General features: G+C 48.0%; 1 protein-coding gene across 1 annotated transcript; it reads right to left on the reverse strand.

The window, feature by feature from the left end:
- Positions 1–10,771: 10,771 nt before the first annotated feature.
- LOC147976286 (uncharacterized) lies at positions 10,772–11,800 on the reverse strand. Its single transcript, XM_087520808.1, has one exon. The coding sequence runs from the start codon at positions 11,798–11,800 to the stop codon at positions 10,772–10,774; it is 1,029 nt and encodes a 342-aa protein (XP_087376934.1).
- Positions 11,801–19,103: the final 7,303 nt, after the last annotated feature.

Below are 19,103 nucleotides of genomic sequence, written 5' to 3' on the forward strand. Positions count from 1 at the left end.
GAAGCCCCTGGTATTCGGAAGGCCGAATTCGGGGCGCGATACACGCCTTTAAGCCGGACAGGACCGACTCCTCGCTCTAAGCGGCATATGTCTTTAGGGACTCGAAACCTCGCCGAACAGCGACCAGTCTCTCGCCTTATCATGACAGTCAGTTTTAGCTTTCTCTACTGAGGTGCTTAGCCCAGCAGAACCGGGGCACAATCGCAGTAGTTCTCCTAGCGCTACCTTAGCCGATGTTGCGGAACATAAGGTACCAAAACATAGGAGCCGGGCAAACCCAACATTTGACCAAAGACATGATTCGGAGCTGATGCATATAATGCTATAAGTTTGGGGTGCCGCACTTGTGAAAGTGTTCGGACTTCTCACACCATATTGTGGGGTACTTAAGCCCCTGGTGTATTGGCCGTACCAAAGTGTACGGTTGCAAGGTGTCATTAATGAACACACACACACACATATAAAGAGAATGCAATAATAGTCTTAATGCTATGCATTGTTTATTCAAAAAGGTCCATTTAAAGCAGAATGATACAGATAGTGCGATAAGCAAAAAGTAGGACTATGTCCCTTCCAAGGGCAAGCTGAGGAATAGTATTAAAGCAAATATTTCACTCGTTGTCTTAATCCACCTGGGAGTTCCGTGGTATGACGTAGCTTTCTGCCTCCTTGGTTGCTGCATCATGTGTTCGGCAATCATGCTGCCGGACAGGGTTTCCAGAGATTAAAGTCCTGAAAGAGAAAAATAACAAGGCGGGAAGCCCCTAGTGCGGTTTAGGCCGCGTCTTGGAGCGTGCCGTAGTTGTGCCCCCTCCCCACCTGTGCCCATGGTATTTTTAATGCGTAATTATCTACGCGTGGCACGGATTTCGCCGTTTGGCTGGGACTGGGGTGGGGGCCGCATTGCTACGCGAGCTCAGATCGTGCCAGGCAGTCTAGTTGCCGATTACTCCGAGCGCGCTTGAAGGTGTCCGGGTCTTGAAACGCCGAACTGGTGGATTGCCTTGAGAGGCCGCTTTGCGCTTCTGCTGCGAGGGCCGCAGTGTGCTCCTCCGTTTGGAGAGAGTGCTCTGTGTTTCCATTAACTGTAATAACCCCACGAGGTCCTGACATCTTGAGCTTGAGGTATGCATAATGCGGTACCGCATTGAATCTCGCAAATGCGGTTCGCCCGAGCAGTGCATGATAACCACTGCGGAACGGGACTATATTGAAGATTAATTCTTCGCTTCGGAAGTTATCCGGGGATCCAAAGACCACTTCCAGTGTAATTGAGCCTGTGCAATGTGCCTCTACACCTGGAATGATGCCTTTAAAGGTCGTTTTTGTGGGTTTGATCCTTGAGGGGTCTATACCCATTTTGCGCAATGTGTCCTGATAAAGCAGGTTCAGGCTGCTGCAGCCGTCCATTAGGACTTGAGTGAGGTGAAATCCGTCAATGATTGGGTCTAGGACCAGTGCGGTGAATCCGCCATGACGGATACTAGTGGGGTGGTCCCTGCGATCGAAGGTGATCGGACAGGAGGACCATGGGTTGAACTTTGGGGCGACTGGCTCCAACGCATATACGTCCCTGAGCGCACGCTTCCGCTCCCTCTTGGGGATGTGGGTTGCGTATATCATGTTCACCATCCGCACTTGTGGGGGGAACCTCTTTTGTCCTCCGGCGTTCGGCTGCCGGGGCTCTTCCTCGTCATCGCTATGTGGCCCCTTATCTTTATCTTCGGCAATTAACTTGCCGGCCTGTTTGAACACCCAGCATTCCCTGTTGGTGTGGTTAGCTGGCTTGTCAGGGGTGCCGTGTATTTGACGCGAGCGATCAAGTATGCGGTCAAAACTGGACGGGCCCGGACTGCTTCTTTTAAATGGCTTTTTCCGCTGACCGGGTTTAGAGCCTTTGAATCCGGCATTGACTGTTGTATCCTCAGTATTATCGCTGTTAATGCAGCGCTTATGTTTGTTGCGACGTGACCTGCTATTGCCGTCCTTGGTATCTGAAGTACCATGGTTTTTTGATATGCTGTTACTGCGAGCCAGCCAACTGTCTTCTCTCGCACAGAAGTGGGTCATGAGTGTCGTGAGGGCTGCCATAGATTTCGGCTTTTCCTGTCCAAGGTGCCGGGCAAGCCACTCGTCGCGGATGTTATCCTTGAAGGCTGCTAGGGCCTCTGCATCCGGACAATCGATGATTTGATTTTTCTTTGTTAGGAACCATGTCCAGAATTGCCTGGACGATTCTTCTGGCTGCTGAATTATGTGGGTCAAGTCATCGGCGTCTGGTGGTCGCACATAAGTGCCCTGAAAGTTGTCGAGGAATGCGGCTTCCAGATCTTCCCAACAGCTAATGGGCTCTGTTGGCAAGCTGTTAAGCCAATGCCGCGCTAGTCCTTTGAGCTTTAGTGGGAGGTATTTTATGGCGTGTAAGTCATCGCCGCGGGCCATGTGGATGTGGAGGAGGAAATCCTCGATCCATACCGCAGGATCTGTTGTGCTGTCGTATGATTCAATATTTACGGGTTTGAAACCCTCTGGGATTTGATGATCCATTACTTCATCTGTGAAGCATAGGGTGTGTGCGGCGCCTCTGTATTGGGCTATATCGCGACGCAGCTCGAATGGGTCTTGCCCGCTGTGTTCGGCCTGGCCGGATTAACTTTTACTGTATCCGGCGTGATGTTTATCATCTCGCATAGTGGCGCGCCCTCGTGATCCGTAGATCGATCTTGCATGTTTTGCTTTGTCCTCCAATACGTCTCGCAGGTCTGGCGTATTTCCCCATGCCTTTTTATTTGAATGGTGTCGGGGTGCAGGCTGAGTTTTTGGCTGGAACGCCTCTCTATCGCAGGCACAAGGTGGCCGATCAGCCGCGTCATACGCTTCTTCCTCCAGTCGGGGTAGCAACCTGCATTTTGGGTAACTCTTGGAGGGGCGCTCGGGTTTATATTCCTCGGCCGCGAGGACTTCAGTCCATCTGTCAGCTAGCAGACCTTGATCAGCTTGAAGCTGCTGCTACTTTTTCTTAAGGCTATTCGCCGTGGCTATAAGCTGGCGCTTGAAGCGCTCTTGTTCGACGGGATCCTCTGGCACGATGAATTTGTCATCACCGAGGCTTGCCTCGTCTTCGGAGGGGGGCATGTAATTATCATCCTCCGCTTCTCCATCTGCCGCTCTCTCAGGAGGGCTGGCTCTTCCATCCTCCTGCTCTAACTCTTGCTGGAGCGGTAGGGGTGGAAACGGATCGGATGCGGATCGGAAAGTGCTCTTACCACTTTCATTTTCATATTTTCAAAACAAATACGAATCCGAATATGGAAGTTATCGGATACGGATGCGGCTCGGATATTATTCGAATACGGATACGTATCGGATATTTTCTTGATTCGGAACGGATATGAATAATATCAACATATTGCTTAAGTAAATTTGTCGATAGCTATGCGACCTACAATAATCAATTTGTGACATACAATAAGTCAATGATAAATAGGTTTATGAATAAATACTATTGTAATGCATACTAATTTATAAGTTTAATCATATAAAGAGTAAAAATTGACCACTTATTTGGCTTTTATGTTGGATAATTGGAATATTTGGCCTAGAATTTTAAAAATTACCTCCCATAATCTTATTCGGATACGGATATATCCACTTCCATATCCATATTTGTGTCAAAATCTCCTACCATATTTTATTTTATTTTGTTTAATAAATTTGGATACGGATAATTTCCATTTCCATTTTGGTTCGGATGCGGATGTTTCGGATACGAATAGGCATTTTCTCGAATACGAATATCGGATATTGCGGATTATCCGCTACCATTTTCCACCCCTGTGGAGGGGGTTATTGTTGTCTTCGGCACTATCCGGAGTGTTATTACCTCCTGTGGCGGTATCACCACTTTTGCTTTGGCGGGACTTAGAGCGGCGCCGCTGACGTCGGTGTTTGGGTTGCTTCTTGGAGGGGTCATCCTCTGCTGTCTCGTCACCATTGCCTTCTTTGGGTGTATCTACCATGTATATATCGTATGATGAGGTGGCTGTCCAGTGCCCTGTGGGAAGTGGTTCCTCTTCGTCTCCCGCATCGTCGTCCATACCGTCGATGTCTTCGGAGTCGAAGTTGAGCATGTCGGTTAAGACATCGACGGTGGCTACTAAGTGGGTGGTGGGTGGGCCGCGAATTTCTTCGTCGTCCGCATCCCAGTCCAGCCGGACATAGTTCGTCCAGGATCCTCCTGACAAGGAGAGAGACCTTAATGAGTTCAGTATGTCGCCGCAGGGCGAGTGCTGAAAGGTATCCGCGGAGGTAAACTCCATGATCGGCGCCCAATCGGATTCGATAGGAACGGGCGCAAGCGGTTCGGAGTCTGTGGTCGGAGAAAGATCCGGCAGTTTAACAATACGGCTCTCGTGCAAGGTAAGGTCGGTGTTCGGCTCGATCGCCGCTGAGGGTAAGGACTCCCTGGCGGGGTCCATCCACCCATCCATGGACGGCGCAACTGGCTCCAAATTGAGGGTCAGAGCGGCTGCCGGTGCGATCTCCTGAACACTGTCTGATGGTAGAGCTAAGTCGTACTCATCATGACTGCGAGACGCGCAAGGCAGAGGCTCGAATCCGTCGAAGATCAAGTCTCCGCAGACGTCGGCTGTGTAGTTTAAGCTTCCAAACCTGACCTGGTGGCCAGGGGAGTAGCTTTCAATCTGCTCCAGATGGCCAAGCGAATTGGCCCGCCGTGCAAAGCCGCCGAACACAAAGATCTGTCCTGGGAGGAAAGTCTCACCCTGGACTGCATCGCTATCGATGATAGTAGGAGCCATCAAGCCTAACGGCGACAACACAGAGGAACTCTCAATGAAAGCACCAATGTCGGTGTCAAAACCGGCGGATCTTGGGTAGGGGGTCCTGAACTGTGCGTCTAGGAGGATGGTAACAGGAGGCGGGGGACACGAAGTTTTACCCAGGTTCGGGCCCTCTTGATGGAGGTAAAACCCTACGTCCTGCTTGATTAATATTGATGATATGGGTAGTACAAGAGTAGATCTACCACGAGATCAGAGAGGCTAAACCCTAGAAGCTAGCCTATGGTATGATTGTATGTTATTGTTATGTCCTAAGGACTAAAACCCCCCGGTTTATATTGACACCGAAGAGGGTTAGGTTTACACAAGGTCGGTTACAAAGGAGATATCCATATCCGTACTGCCTAGCTTGCCTTCCGCGCCAAGTAGAGTTCCATCCGGACACGAGACGAAGTCTTCAATTTTGTATCTTCATAGTCCAATAGTTCGGCCAAAGGATATAGCCCGGCTGTCCGGAGACCCCCTAATCCAGGACTCCCTCACACACCATCTTTTTCTTCCTCTAGTAGAGCCTCTAGAACTATAATATCTGTGCTCAGACTGCTCTCCGGCCGTGTTGCCTCTGAACTGCTACCATCTGGTAACATGGATGGCGCACTGCTTCCACAAATAGATTCTGGGGTTGTACATTGTGTACTAGTGTGAACGACATCCTGAAAGGTTTCCGTTGGACATAAGTAAGAGATAGTTATCGAATGATCCAGGTAGTAAGCTTACATGGTAAATGACATACGAATTATTGCCGAGCATGGCAAGCTATATTTAAATGGTTCGAAGCAGCATCAGCCGAAAAGAAATTAAAATGGTAAGATGAAACTAGGGATGTAAGTGGCAAATAAACGACATCCACTAGTCCCATCTAGTTAGTTTTTGCTAGCTCCCTGGTTCATTTTCCTCAAAAAACAAAAGCTCTTTTCAACTATCATACCACTAGTGGACTTTAATTGGGATTAAACGGGACCCAGTTGACATCCCTAGTTGAAAGGGAGTGTACCACTGCTATATTTAAGTTGCCAAGGCATCTAAGCAGTTGAAATAATCTGAGAAAGCACTTAACAGTGTGGCCTCATATAAACTACGAAGATAGTCTTGTGATGAAGTTCAGAGGAAAAGTTAAGGACTCAAATGAACTAGGTATGCATTTCTTTACGATAGTACAACACGCACTGCTGACATATTGGCCAACTCAGGTATAGCGTAACAAGTAACAAACAAGCATTCGAATCAAGCAATACAGCAAAGCAGATAACTGAACTATTTGTTATTCTGTAGGATTACAGGTTGAGGGAACAAGCCAAGAAAGCAGCCCACACGCATTACATTTCACATGTACTAAAACACACTGGCTTACCATATGTTGTTGTGAAGCCTCGCTGCTGTTGCAATGTTCTTTGAAGATATCGTCAGCATCCCGTGGTTGCAAATCTACTTGTTGTAGTTTATTCTGCACCCTCTATTTAGGTAAAATTAATTTTAATCGCATGCACTAGTTCGAATTGATCATTATTGGGTCATCTAAAGTAATGAAAGAAGGGTGTGTGCATACACGACAATATATCTGCTTCCCTCTATTTTTATGCTTGTTCGAGGTGCTAGCCCCAAAAGAACAAATATTTTGCTTGGTGGGGTTGGCAGCTCCATAATTAAAAGAAGCATCAAATTAGTCATGCAACTTGGGAAGATCAAGAACACAAAAAAATAATGAACAAATGCTCGTAGCAGTGATGTAATAGCTAGCATCAGAAAATGTAGGGTAAAACGAACAAAAACTAGCAGAACCACATGCTAGTTTGCTGATGTGTAATTAAGCATAGAGAACATGAAGCAGTCTGATGGAACCAACAGGTGGCATCAGAACAACACCATTATCATAAATATAGCATGCAAGAAGTAAAATAGTAGGCAGTGATATCTAGGGAGTACAGTAATACTTAGGACAATACTAAAGCATATTAACTATATGTGCACTGGTATGTAATTTAGCACATGTAACATGTTCACTGCCAGAAGTATGGCCCTACAGGTGCAAGCAGAATAACACGTCTCATGAAAAACTGAATGATGCCCTGAAGAAATTCAAAGGTGCGGTGCTCATGCTAAGAAAGTGAACGTAGGCGCCTGCCGTTGGATAATAGTACCTGATTCTGGATGACGTATGGGTATCGTTGGCATACTTGATAACTAAGGATCGTCGATGGTGCTCGTGTTGCGGTTGAGTTTGGCCCGGCTGTCGCCATCGCTGAAGTGGCTCCGGTGCTATGGTTGCGGCGCCCGTCGACATACAAGAAAGCTCATCTGTGGTAAGTGAACAGTTGCACGATAAAGAGAAAAACTGAAGGAGTATAGATCGAAATAACCTGATGAGGCTGTGGCCTCGGTAAAGCAGGGCCGGTGGAGTTGAATATGGCGTCCGTGGAGCGGGTCTGGTGCAGTGGACGAAGGCTTTGGCGGGCGTGTTGTACAGTGCTTTCGGTGAGGCGGATCTGTTGCGGCGGACGAGGGCTTGTATGAAGGGCCAGCGAAGTGACGGACGAGGGAGTCAGTGAAGGGCCTACACTGTGGTGGACGAGGGCGCCGGTTAAGCAGATCCGGTGCGGTGGACCATGATGGCGGTCAAGGAGATCTAGAGCGGTGTACAAGCCAGTCACTAAAGCGGCTCAGGTGAAGTGGTGAGTTGGCAGTTGGGGGTTCCAAGGTGTGGAAGGTAGATCCGTCAGGGTGTGGGGTCCACCGCTGCGACGGAGGACTAGATTCGGCGGCTTGCCGTGGTTGGGGGTCGAGGAGGGGAAGGAGATGGGCTCTGGGGAAGAATGTTGGGGGCAAAGAGGGGAAAACAATGGAGTTACCAAAGCTGCCCTTTTTCGTTCATGTGGCAGGGGTAAAACAGGAATATCGCAGGGCTAAACTTTTGGGCGCGAGATATTTCAATGTGAGCGGGAAATTTGAAAGCTTTTGGCGCCTGAAATTATATTCTGCTCTTGTACGGCCGACTATGATATCATGGCCGAGAATTTGTTCGATTTGCACGCAAAAAAGTGTAAGTTTTGAAAATCAATGTCTCCAATTCAAAACTTAGATTGTCCATTCAATTCAAATATGGATCATTGAGCTACTACAAGCAAATACCATCATATGGTCCAATTCAGATGAAATTCCAAATGTGTTTATCTTAATATGATGACAAAAGCAAAAATGTGTATGTGTATGAATAAAGTGGATGATTATAAAGTTTGAACATGCTCGTATGTGTATATCTCTAGGTTTGATATATGAATTTGAAATCACGAAATCCCGGCTTAAAAATGTACCTTCGTTTAAATGAATTACAAAAGCTAATGATGGGTCGAATTCCAAAATTCCAATCTTAGGTTTGTAATTCTGGTACATCAAAGTATATCATGCATGTTCAAAAGTATCGTTATCTCATAGTCCAAATTGTGAAACAAATTGATCAACCTTGAATGCACACACTATTGACCATGTATATCTCAATTACGCTAAAGTCCCTCAAATATAGACACCTCACTCTTTATCTGAAGCCACCCCCCACACACACAGAAGTCATTCTCTCCCCCAAACACCAACACACGAGCACATTAACACCCCTCTCTCTTCTAAAGTCGGACCCCAATATAGGTCTCTATCACTTTGTCTCTTGGGCATGCACACATCTCTTCCCCCACTCTCTAGCTAGGTCTTCCGGCATCTCTCTTTCCCAAGCACACGCACTACGTAGAGTGTATCTTTCCCATACACACAAAACGTCGCCCCCAAACGTCTATCTCCCTAGGTATGTGGTTCTCGCACACTCACCTCACACACCACCCCCACTGCAAAACAAGCACACTTTTTCTCCTTGTGCACCAATCTCCTCTTTCTATCTCTCCCACATGCGGACCCGCCCCAGCTCCTCCATGTATACATATACGTCGTGACTCTTTCCATAGCTCCCTAATGTATCATCCTTCTCGATCTCACACATTGTTCTCTACACCATCTATTCTAGATCTCTCATGAAGTCCCTATCACACACACGATGACTCGCTTCCCTTGCGTCTCCGTACATAGGCCAATTTCAAACAACATCAAAATTGTCTCCCTATCTATACGCCATTTATGGACATAAACACCCCCTCTCTTCCTCTCTCTCTCTCTCCGTCGCTATCTCTCTCTCTCACACACACACACAATCGATGTCTCTTCCAAATAGTCTTCTCCCCCCCCGCCCGCACCCATGCTGTCCCGCTACTACACATGTCACACCATTCCCCCTTCCCTTATACTAGGTTTACATCATTAGTGGTCTTTCTACTCCACATACACACACTCCCTCTCACACACAAACACGCGCACAAACACCCATTAATCTGGATCCTCATCTCTCCCCATGTCCGCATGTGTATCTCGCACACTCACTCTCTAATTATGTATATGTGTCTCCACGTTACACAACACAAAGCCCCATGTACATGTCTCTCTCTATGCTCCACACACATAAACACAAAGAATCTGTTATCATTGCCTCAGTCTTTAGACATATCACACACGCACAATATCTCTCTCTCTCTCACAAACATGCTCAACAATGGTTTCCCCGTGAATAACTTATCGTCTATTCATCAATAGTCGTGGTAGTACGGCGAACACGAGATGTGAAAAAGAATAAATCTACACGTGCTTAGACCACCTAGTATGACTACTAGGACTAGAGCAAGCCAAAAAGAGCGCCGCCGTCACCCCCTCCTTATCGGCGATGAGAAAACCTTTGTTTTACACAGTCGAGAAGTCATTGTGCTAAGGCCTCACACGCTGAGGCGTTGAATAGAATGTAGATGCTAGTTTACGGAAACAAGTATCGATAATACGTTTGTATCTCCATACTTATATTTCTTCTCTTATAAAAAACCGAGTTGGTGATGATGGTACGCGTGCCATCTTGCAATATAGACCGTCCGATCTATATCTGACTGATGGAAATTAAACTAAAAGATACCCGCACCCCTCTCCACATTGGCATACAAGGCCTTCCCTCATTCATCCTTATCTCCAACAACCTCATTGTTGAGCAATTAAGAAAAGAAGCCTCTGAACAAACTGGCCTGGTGGCCGCTGCCGGCGTCGTCAATCCCCATGCCTCCGCTCAGTCCGACCACCAATCACCACCATGCCCCACTCCTCTTCACCTTGTATCCTATTTCTCGAGATATCAATACTTTTTACACATGGGATTACTCTCGGATGGGTGAGGGAGTCTTGGATTAGGGGGTCCTCGGACAGCCGGACTATATACTTTGTTCGGATTGTTGGACTATGAAGATACAAGATTGAAGACTTCGTCCCATGTCCGGGTGGGACTCTCCTTTGCGTGGAAGGCAAGCTTGGCAATTCGGATATGTAGATCTCCTCCCTTGTAACCGACTCTGTGTAACCCTAGACCCTTCGGTGTCTATATAAACCGGAGGGTTTAGTCCGTAGGACAACAACAATCATAATCATAGGCTAGCTTCTAGGGTTTAGCCTCTACGATCTCGTGGTAGATAAACTCTTGTAATACTCATATCATCAAGATCAATCAAGTAGGAAGTAGGGTATTAGGCCAACTCCACCGCGCGACCCCAAACAGACGTCCGTTTTGTCTGGATTCTGTCCGTTTGGGTAGGGATTTGGGGTCGTGTCCGGAAGTTTCCTGGGATGCGGTGGCCGTGCGCCCAGCGCGCGGACGCATCCTTTTGCCCCATCCTGTCCATCAGGGCAAAAAATGCCCAAATTTTCATCAAAACTAGTTTCCAACCCAAATATTTGTTTGAAAATTAAAATAATTTTACAACCCAATTGAAATTGTCTTTAATAAAATAGTTTTACAACCAAATCAAAATTGTCTTGGCTAAACATAAAATGGATCAATACATCTATTGGTTGCCAATGTGATCCCACACGTGCTCAACCAAGTAATTTTGAAGATTCAAATGAGTGTGCCAATCACGCATCTCACGGTGGAATTGGGCAAATTGTTCAAATGTGGCCGGGTCTTGGTGTAGGGGCTCAGTATTTTCACCTTGATAGTCAAATCCTTGGTCGAAGATACTCTCATCATGCTTGTCCTCGACGATCATGTTGTGCATGATCACACAAGCAGTCATCACCTCCCAAAGCTTCCTTTCATCCCATGACAGTGCAGGGTTTCGAACAATACCCCACCGGGATTGAAGCACACCAAAAGCACGTTCCACATCCTTTCTAACACTCTCTTGCATTTGGGCAAATCTCTTTCTCTTCTCACCTTGGGGTTTCGAGATTGTCTTCACAAAAGTTGACCACTGAGGATATATACCATCTGCTAGATAGTATCCCTTGTTGTAATGGTGGCCGTTGATCTCAAAGTTGACAGGTGGGGAGTGGCCTTCTGCAAGCCTCGCGAAGACTGGAGAACGCTGCAGCACATTGATATCATTGTGAGAACCTGCCATGCCGAAGAAAGAATGCCATATCCAAAGATCATGTGATGCCACCACTTCTAATATGACAGTGCACGCCTTGACATGCCCTTTGTACTGGCCCTGCCAAGCAAATGGACAGTTCTTCCACTCCCAATGCATACAATCTATGCTGCCAAGCATGCCTGGAAAGCCCCTAGTTGCGTTGGTCGCCAACAATCTCTCTGTATCAGCGGCAGTTAGCTGCCTCAAGTACTCTAGGCCAAACACCTCGATGACAGCCTGGCAAAACTTGTACATTGGCATCAGACATGTTGTCTCACTCATACGCACATACTCATCCACCAGATCGCCTGGAATTCCATATGCAAGCATGCGGATGGCCGCGGTGCATTTCTGGTAAGAGGAGAATCCAAGCTTGCCAAGGGCATCCGTCTTGCACTCGAAGTATTGGTCATGAGCAACCACTCCCTCTCGGATACAATTGAACACATGCCTAGCCATTCGAAAACGGCGACGAAATTTATCCAGCTTGAAGAGAGGGGTGTTGGCAAAGTAATCAACATAGAGCAGGGCGTGGCCTCTCTCCCTGTTGCGGTTCAGGTTGGGAGCACGGCCAGGGAGTGACCCCCTGTACCGAGGAAGCTGCCGTTGAATGTGGTCGTGAACGACCAGTGCAGCCACCACAATATCTTCATCATCCGATGATCAATCGTCCGACAAACAAAGGAAGTGATGGAAGAAAAACTCGTCTCCACTGTCCGTACCTTTCTGGGCAAAATGCCGAACACCTTGCGGGCATGGTGGCGAAGTGGCCACGATGATCACCTTGACGCAGCAGGGGTGGTTGCCGGCCGGCTACTAGCCGCTGTGGAGCTCTCGTCGGAAGCTGCCGAGGACACCGTGGTGCGTCGCCGGCGGTCCTGCCCCCTCTGCGACCGGCAAAGACGGCGACGGCCAAACCTCCGATCGACGACCAAAACTACGACCAAGGCACGGGCGTGGTGGCGGCCATGTCGAGACATGGTGGCGGCCATATTCTGTTTTGGACATTATTGGGCTTTATTATACACTTTTATATTATTTTTGGGACTAACCTATTAACCGGAGGCCAGCCAAGAATTGTTGTTTTTATACCTATTATAGGGCTTCGCAGAAAAAGAATATCAAATGGAGTCCAAACGGAATGAAACCTTCGGGAACGTGATTTTCGGAACGAACATGATCCAGAGGACTTGGACCCTACGTGAAGCAATCAACGAGGAGGGCACGAGGTAGGGGGGCGCGCCTACCCCCCGAGGTGCGCCCTCCACCATCGTGGGCCCCCTGTTGCTTCACCGACATACTCCTTCCTCCTATATATACCTACGTACCCCCAAACTACCCGATACGGAGCAAAAACCCTAATTCCACCGCCGCAACTTCCTGTATCCACAAGATCCTATCTTAGGGCCTTTTCCGGAGCTCCGCCGGAGGGGGCATCGATCACGGAGGGCTTCTACATCAACACCATAGCCTCTCCGATGAAGTGTGAGTAGTTTACTTCAGACCTACGGGTCCAAAGTTATTAGCTAGATGGCTTCTTCTCTCTTTTTGGATCTCAATACAAAGTTCTTCCCCTCTCTTGTGGAGATCTATTCGATGTTATCTTCTTTTGTGGTGTGTTTGTTGAGACCAATGAATTGTGGGTTTATGATCAAGTTTATCTATGAACAATATTTGAATCTTCTCTGAATTCTTTTATGTATGATTGGTTATCTTTGCAAGTCTCTTCGAATTATCAGTTTGGTTTGGCCTACTAGATTGATCTTTCTTGCAATGGGAGAAGTGCTTAGCTTTGGGTTCAATCTTGCGGTGTCCTTTCCCAGTGACAGTAGGGGCAGAAAGGCACGTATTGTATTGTTGCCATCGAGGATAACAAGATCGGGTTTACATCATATTGCATGAGTTTATCCCTCGACATCATGTCATCTTGCTTAAAGCGTTACTCTATTCTCTTGAACTTAATACTCTAGATGCATGCTGGATAGCGGTCAATGTGTGGAGTAATAGTAGTAGATGCAGGCAGGAGTCAGTCTACTTGTCTTGGACGTGATGCCTATATACATGATCATACCTAGATATTCTCATAACTATGCTCAATTCTGTCAATTGCTCAACAGTAATTTGTTTACCCACCGTGAATAATTATGCTCTTGAGAGAAGCCACTAGTGAAACCTATGACCCCCGGGTCTATCTTCCATCATAGTAATCTTCCAATACTTAGTTATTTCCTTTGCCATTTATTTTACTTTGCATCTTTATCATAAAAATAACAAAAATATTATCTCATCATATCTATCAGAACTCACTCTCGTGAGTGAATGTGTAGGGATTGAAAACCCCTTATCGCGTTGTTTGCGAGGATTTCTTTGTTTGTGTAGGTGTGAGGGACTCGTGCGTGGCCTCCTACTGGATTGATACCTTGGTTCTCAAAAACTGAGGGAAATACTTACGCTACTTTGCTGCATCACCCTTTCCTCTTCAAGGGAAAAGCAACTCAAGTGCTCAAGAGGTAGCAAAAGAAGGATTTCTAGCGCCGTTGCCGAGGAGGTTCGCGCAAGACAAGTCAAGATTTGACTCCCGACGACGAGTCACTTGTGGCGCCGTTGCAAGTCAAGACATACCAAGTACCCATCTGTAACACCCCGGATATGATTTACCTAATATGTATCCAACTCTTGACGTTTCCGGCGTTAAGTTATTTTATTTTCTCGAGTTCGGGTTTTTGTCTCCGTGTGTTGTTGTTGTCATGCATCTCATATCATGTCATCATGTGCATTGCTTTTGCATACGTGTTCGTCTCATGCATTCGAGCATTTTCCCCGTTGTCCGTTTTGCATTCCGGCGCTCCGTTCTCCTCCGGTGGTCATTTCTACCTTCTTTTCGTGTGTGGGGGTTAAACATTTCCGGATTGGACCGAGACTTGCCAAGCGGCCTTGGTTTACTACCGGTAGACCGCCTGTCAAGTTTCGTACCATTTGGACTTCGTTTGATGCTCCAACGGTTAACCGAGGGACCGAAAAGGCCTCGTGTGTGTTGCAGCCCAACACCCCTCTAATTAGGCCCAAAACCCACCAAAACCCTCTCCATCATCTAGAGCGTTCGATCACGATCGCGTGGCCGAAAACCGCACCTCATTTGGACTCTCCTAGCTCCTCCTATGCCTATAAATACACCCCCCTCCGAAATTCTCGGTTCCCCTCTCCCGAAAACCCTAGATCCATTTTTCCCCGCCGCCGCCGGACGAAATCTCGCAGGCCGGACATTGTCCGACCCGCGCCGCCGCCGCCACGTGTCGCCGTTCGAGTGGCCGGCCGCCTCCTCCACCGCGCGGCCCGGGGAGCCCGTCGCCGGCCCCCGCGGCCCGGATCCGCGGCGCCGCGCGTGCCTTCGCCCCGCCGCCGCCTTCACCCGCTCCGGCGAGCCCGAGCCGGTCCAGCCCCGCCGTGTGCCATCGCCGGAGTCCTGGCCGATGCGATCTCGCCGCCACCCGAGCTCGCCGGTCCGGCCCCGCGCCGCCTCGCGTCTTCCTCCTCGTCGTTCGCGCCTCCTCCGCCGGCCGGATCCGGCGACCCGGCCCTCTCTGGCGACCTCCCTCGCAAGATCCGGCGACCTCAAGCTCCAACTCTGGTGTTCCTCGGTTCCCGCGCGTGAACAGTGTTTCCAGATCCAGATCCGGACGGTTGACTTTCCTCTCGAAACCCTAATTATTTTGCTATGTTCATCGTGTCGTAACTTTGCATATTTAGATCCATTTTGGGCGTATAACATATCAAAATGATCGTCTCAGAGAGAATATCATTTCATATCATTGCATATTTTTCATTTGAGTTCATCTTGATGCCCAAAATGCTGTTGGACGAGTGCTATTTGAGATAATTGTCAGATCTGCTGGTCCAAATAGCTATTTGTCATTTTTGCCATGATTATTGTGTGCATGATATGCCCCTGAGCTCTACATATGTTTTGTTATGTGTTTTGTCATCTTTCCAGAGGTGCCATCCATGTATTTTTGTGATATGTGTGGTGACTAGCACAAGCATGCAAAGTGGTGCATTCGTTAATGCTGATTTCAGTGACTTAGCAATTCCACTAAGTCCTTGGACTGTTTTTCTCAATATGCCATATGTTCATGTTGTTTCCTAGTGATCCGTGCCTCTTTTGAGGATGATCAGTAAGGATGTTTTGTTAATCTTGTAGTCCTCTATCCATCTATGCCTTTGTTTGCAATTATGGAGCACCCTAGCTTGAGTCAATCGAGCTCTACTTTTGCTATTTCATGAATCTGGGCAGATTGTCTACTTGTTAGCGATTTTGCCGAGAATGTTGTAGTTGATCCGTGCATGCTATGTTGTTGTTCTTGCCATGCCTAGCTTGTATAATGTGTATTATTGATGGGTGTATGCTTAGATTGTCATTATATGCTCTGTAGTGAGTGCATCGAGCTCGTAAACATGCCTACTTGATATCTGATTTGCATGTTCCAGTTTTTCACTAAGTCATGTTTACGAGCTCGATGCACTCACTACAGAGCATGTCATGACAATCTAAGCATACACCCATCAAGAATACACATTATACAAGCTAGACATGGCGAGAACAACAACATAGCATGCGCGGATCAACTACAACATCCTCGGCAAAATAGCTAACAAGTAGACAATCTGCCCAGATTCACGAAATAGCAAAAGTAGAGCTCGATTGACTCAAGCTAGGGTGCTCCATAATTGCAAACAAAGGCATGGATGGATAGAGCACTACAAGTTTAACAAAATATCCTTACTGATCATCCTCAAAAGAGGCACGGAACACTAGGAAACAACATGAACATATGGCATATTGATAAAAACAGTCCAATGACTTAGTGGAATTGCTAAGTCCCTGAAATCAGCATTAACGAATGCACCACTTTGCAAGCTTGTGCTAGTCACCACACATATCACAAAAATACATGGATGCCACCTCTGGAAAGATGACAAAACACATAACAAAACATATGTAGAGCTCAGGGGCATATCATGCACACAATAATCATGGCAAAAATGACAAATAGCTATTTGGAGCAGCAGATCTGACAATTATCTCAAATAGCACTCTTCCAACAACATTTTGGGCATCAAGATGAACTCAAATGAAAAATATGCAATGAGATGAAATGATGTGCTCTCTGAGACGATCATTTTGATATGCTATACGCCCAAAACGGATCTACGGATGCAAAGTTACGGCACAATGAACATAGCAAAATAATTAGGGTTTCAGGAGGAAAGTCAACCGTCCGGATCTGGATCTGGAAACACTGTTCACGCGCGGGAACCGAGGAACACCGGAGTTGGAGCTTGAGGTCGCCGGATCTTGCGAGGGAGGTCACCGGAGAGGGCCGGATCGCCGGATCCAGCCGACGGAGGAGGCGCGGATGACGAGGAGGAAGACGCGGGGCGGCGCGGGGCCGGACCGGCGAGCTCGGGTGGCGGCGAGCTCGCGCCGGCGAGGACTCCGGCGATGGCGCGCGGCAGGGCTGGACCGGCTCGGGCTCGCCGGAGCGGGTGAAGGCGGCGGCGGGGCGAAGGCGCTAGCGGCGCCGCGGATCCGGGCCGCAGGGGCCGGCGACGGGCTCCCCGGGCCGCGCGGTGGAGGAGGCGGCCGACCACTCGGACGACGACACGTGGCGGCGGCGGCGTAGGTCGGACAATGTCCGGCCTGCGATATTTCGTCCGGCGGCGGCGGGGAAAATGGATCTAGGGTTTTCGGGAGAGGGGAACCGAGAATTTCGGAGGGGGTGTATTTATAGGCACAGGAGGAGCTAGGGGAGTCCAAATGAGGTGCGGTTTTCGGCCACGCGATCGTGATCGAACGCTCTAGATGATGGAGAGGGTTTTGGTGGGTTTTGGGCCAAATTGGAGGGGTGTTGGGCTGCAACACACACGAGGCCTTTTCGGTCCCTCGGTTAACCGTTGGAGCATCAAACGAAGTCCAAATGGTATGAAACTTGACAGGCGGTCTACCGGTAGTAAACCAAGGCCTCTTGGCAATCCTCGGTCCAATCCGGAAATGTTTAACCCCCACACACGAAAAGAAGGTAGAAATGACCACTGGAGGAGAACGGAGCGCCGGAATGCAAAACGGACAACGGGGAAAATGCTCAGATGCATGAGACGAACACGTATGCAAAAGCAATGCACACGATGACATGATATGAGATGCATGACAACGACAACAACACACGGAGACAAAAACCCGAACCCGAGAAAATAAAATAACTTAACGCCGGAAAAGACAAGAGTTGGATACATAATAGGTAAATCATATCCGGTGTGTTACAACACTCCACCACTACGAAAGGATCTCGTTCTGAGATCTAGGACTGAAAGAACGCCGGGTACTCAGAACGGAGGTGATCTTCACGTTCCCAGGTGGCTTCACGGTCGGAATGGTGTGACCACTTGACTTTGAGGAATTTGATTGACTTATTGCGAGTCTTGCGTTCAGTCTCTTCAAGAATAGCAACGGGGTGCTCACGATAAGAGAGATCTTCTTGGAGCTCAATGTCTTCAAAGTTGATGGTGCAGTTAGGAGTCTTGAAGCACTTGCGGAGCTGAGAGACATGGAACACGTCGTGAGCATTTGCAAAGTTTGAAGGAAGCTCGAGTTGATAAGCGAGATCTTGAAAGGTCCCACGTATCTAGGGGCAAGCTTCCCTTTGATACCGAAGCGACGAGTACCTTTCATTGGAGAGACGCGGAGGTAAACATGATCTCCGATCTCGAAAGCCAAATCACGGTGCTTACTATCATAGTAGCTCTTCTGGCGCGATTGCGCTGCTTTGAGGTTACCTCGAATGACTTTGCACATCTCCTCTGCCTCTATGATTAAGTCATTTCCGAGAAGTTGACGTTCACCGGTTTCAGACCAGTTGAGAGGGGTACGGCACTTCCTGCCATACAGAATTTCGAATGGGGCCTTGCCCGAACTTGCTTGAAAACTGTTGTTGTAGGAGAATTCAGCATATGGAAGACAATCCTCCCACTTGATGCCGAAGGAGATCACACAAGCCCTGAGCATATCTTCAAGAATCTGGTTGACACGCTCGACTTGACCGCTAGTTTGAGGATGGAAAGCTGTGCTGAAGCGGATGTTGGTGCCCATGGCCTTCTGAAAAGACTCCCAAAACTTAGAGGTAAAGATGCTGCCACGGTCTGAAGAGATCACCTGTGGAATACCGTGCAGCGAGACAATTTGAGAGGTATAGAGCTCCGCCAATTGAGCTGCAGTGATAGACTCTTTGATAGGCAGAAAGTGAGCCACTTTAGTGAGTTTGTCGATGACAACGAATATAGCATCACTGCCACGCTTGGACTTTGGAAACCCAGTCAAGAAATCCATCTCAATGTGGTCAAACTTCCATTCTGGAATGGCAAGAGGTTGGAGGAGACCAGCTGGCCTTTGGTGTTCTGCCTTCACTCTTCTGCAGACATCACACTCATTCCCGAACTGAGCAATCTCTCGCTTCATATGAGTCCACCAATAAGCCTGCTTGAGGTCCTGATACATCTTCGTGCTCCCAGGGTGGATGGAGAGGAGTGAATTGTGAGCCTCGTTCATGATAACCTTACAAAGATCACCTTTGGGCACAAAAATACAATCCTCGAAGAAGAGAGTATCCTTGTCATCAAGGCAGTAGCACTTGTACTTGGATTAACTCTTGGCAATCCCAATCTTCACCTTCTTCACCATAGCATCAAGAAGTTGAGCCTGGTGAATCTG

This window comes from Triticum urartu, chromosome 4A, assembly GCF_056163025.1.
Source record: "Triticum urartu cultivar PI428250 chromosome 4A, HENAU_Tu73, whole genome shotgun sequence".
NCBI classification, from domain to species: domain Eukaryota; kingdom Viridiplantae; phylum Streptophyta; class Magnoliopsida; order Poales; family Poaceae; genus Triticum; species Triticum urartu.

What these genes read in the sequence shown, in the direction of transcription:
- LOC147976286 (XM_087520808.1), bottom strand. Translation starts at nt 11,800, where the DNA reads ATGGCTAGGCATGTGTTCAATTGTATCCGAGAGGGAGTGGTTGCTCAT.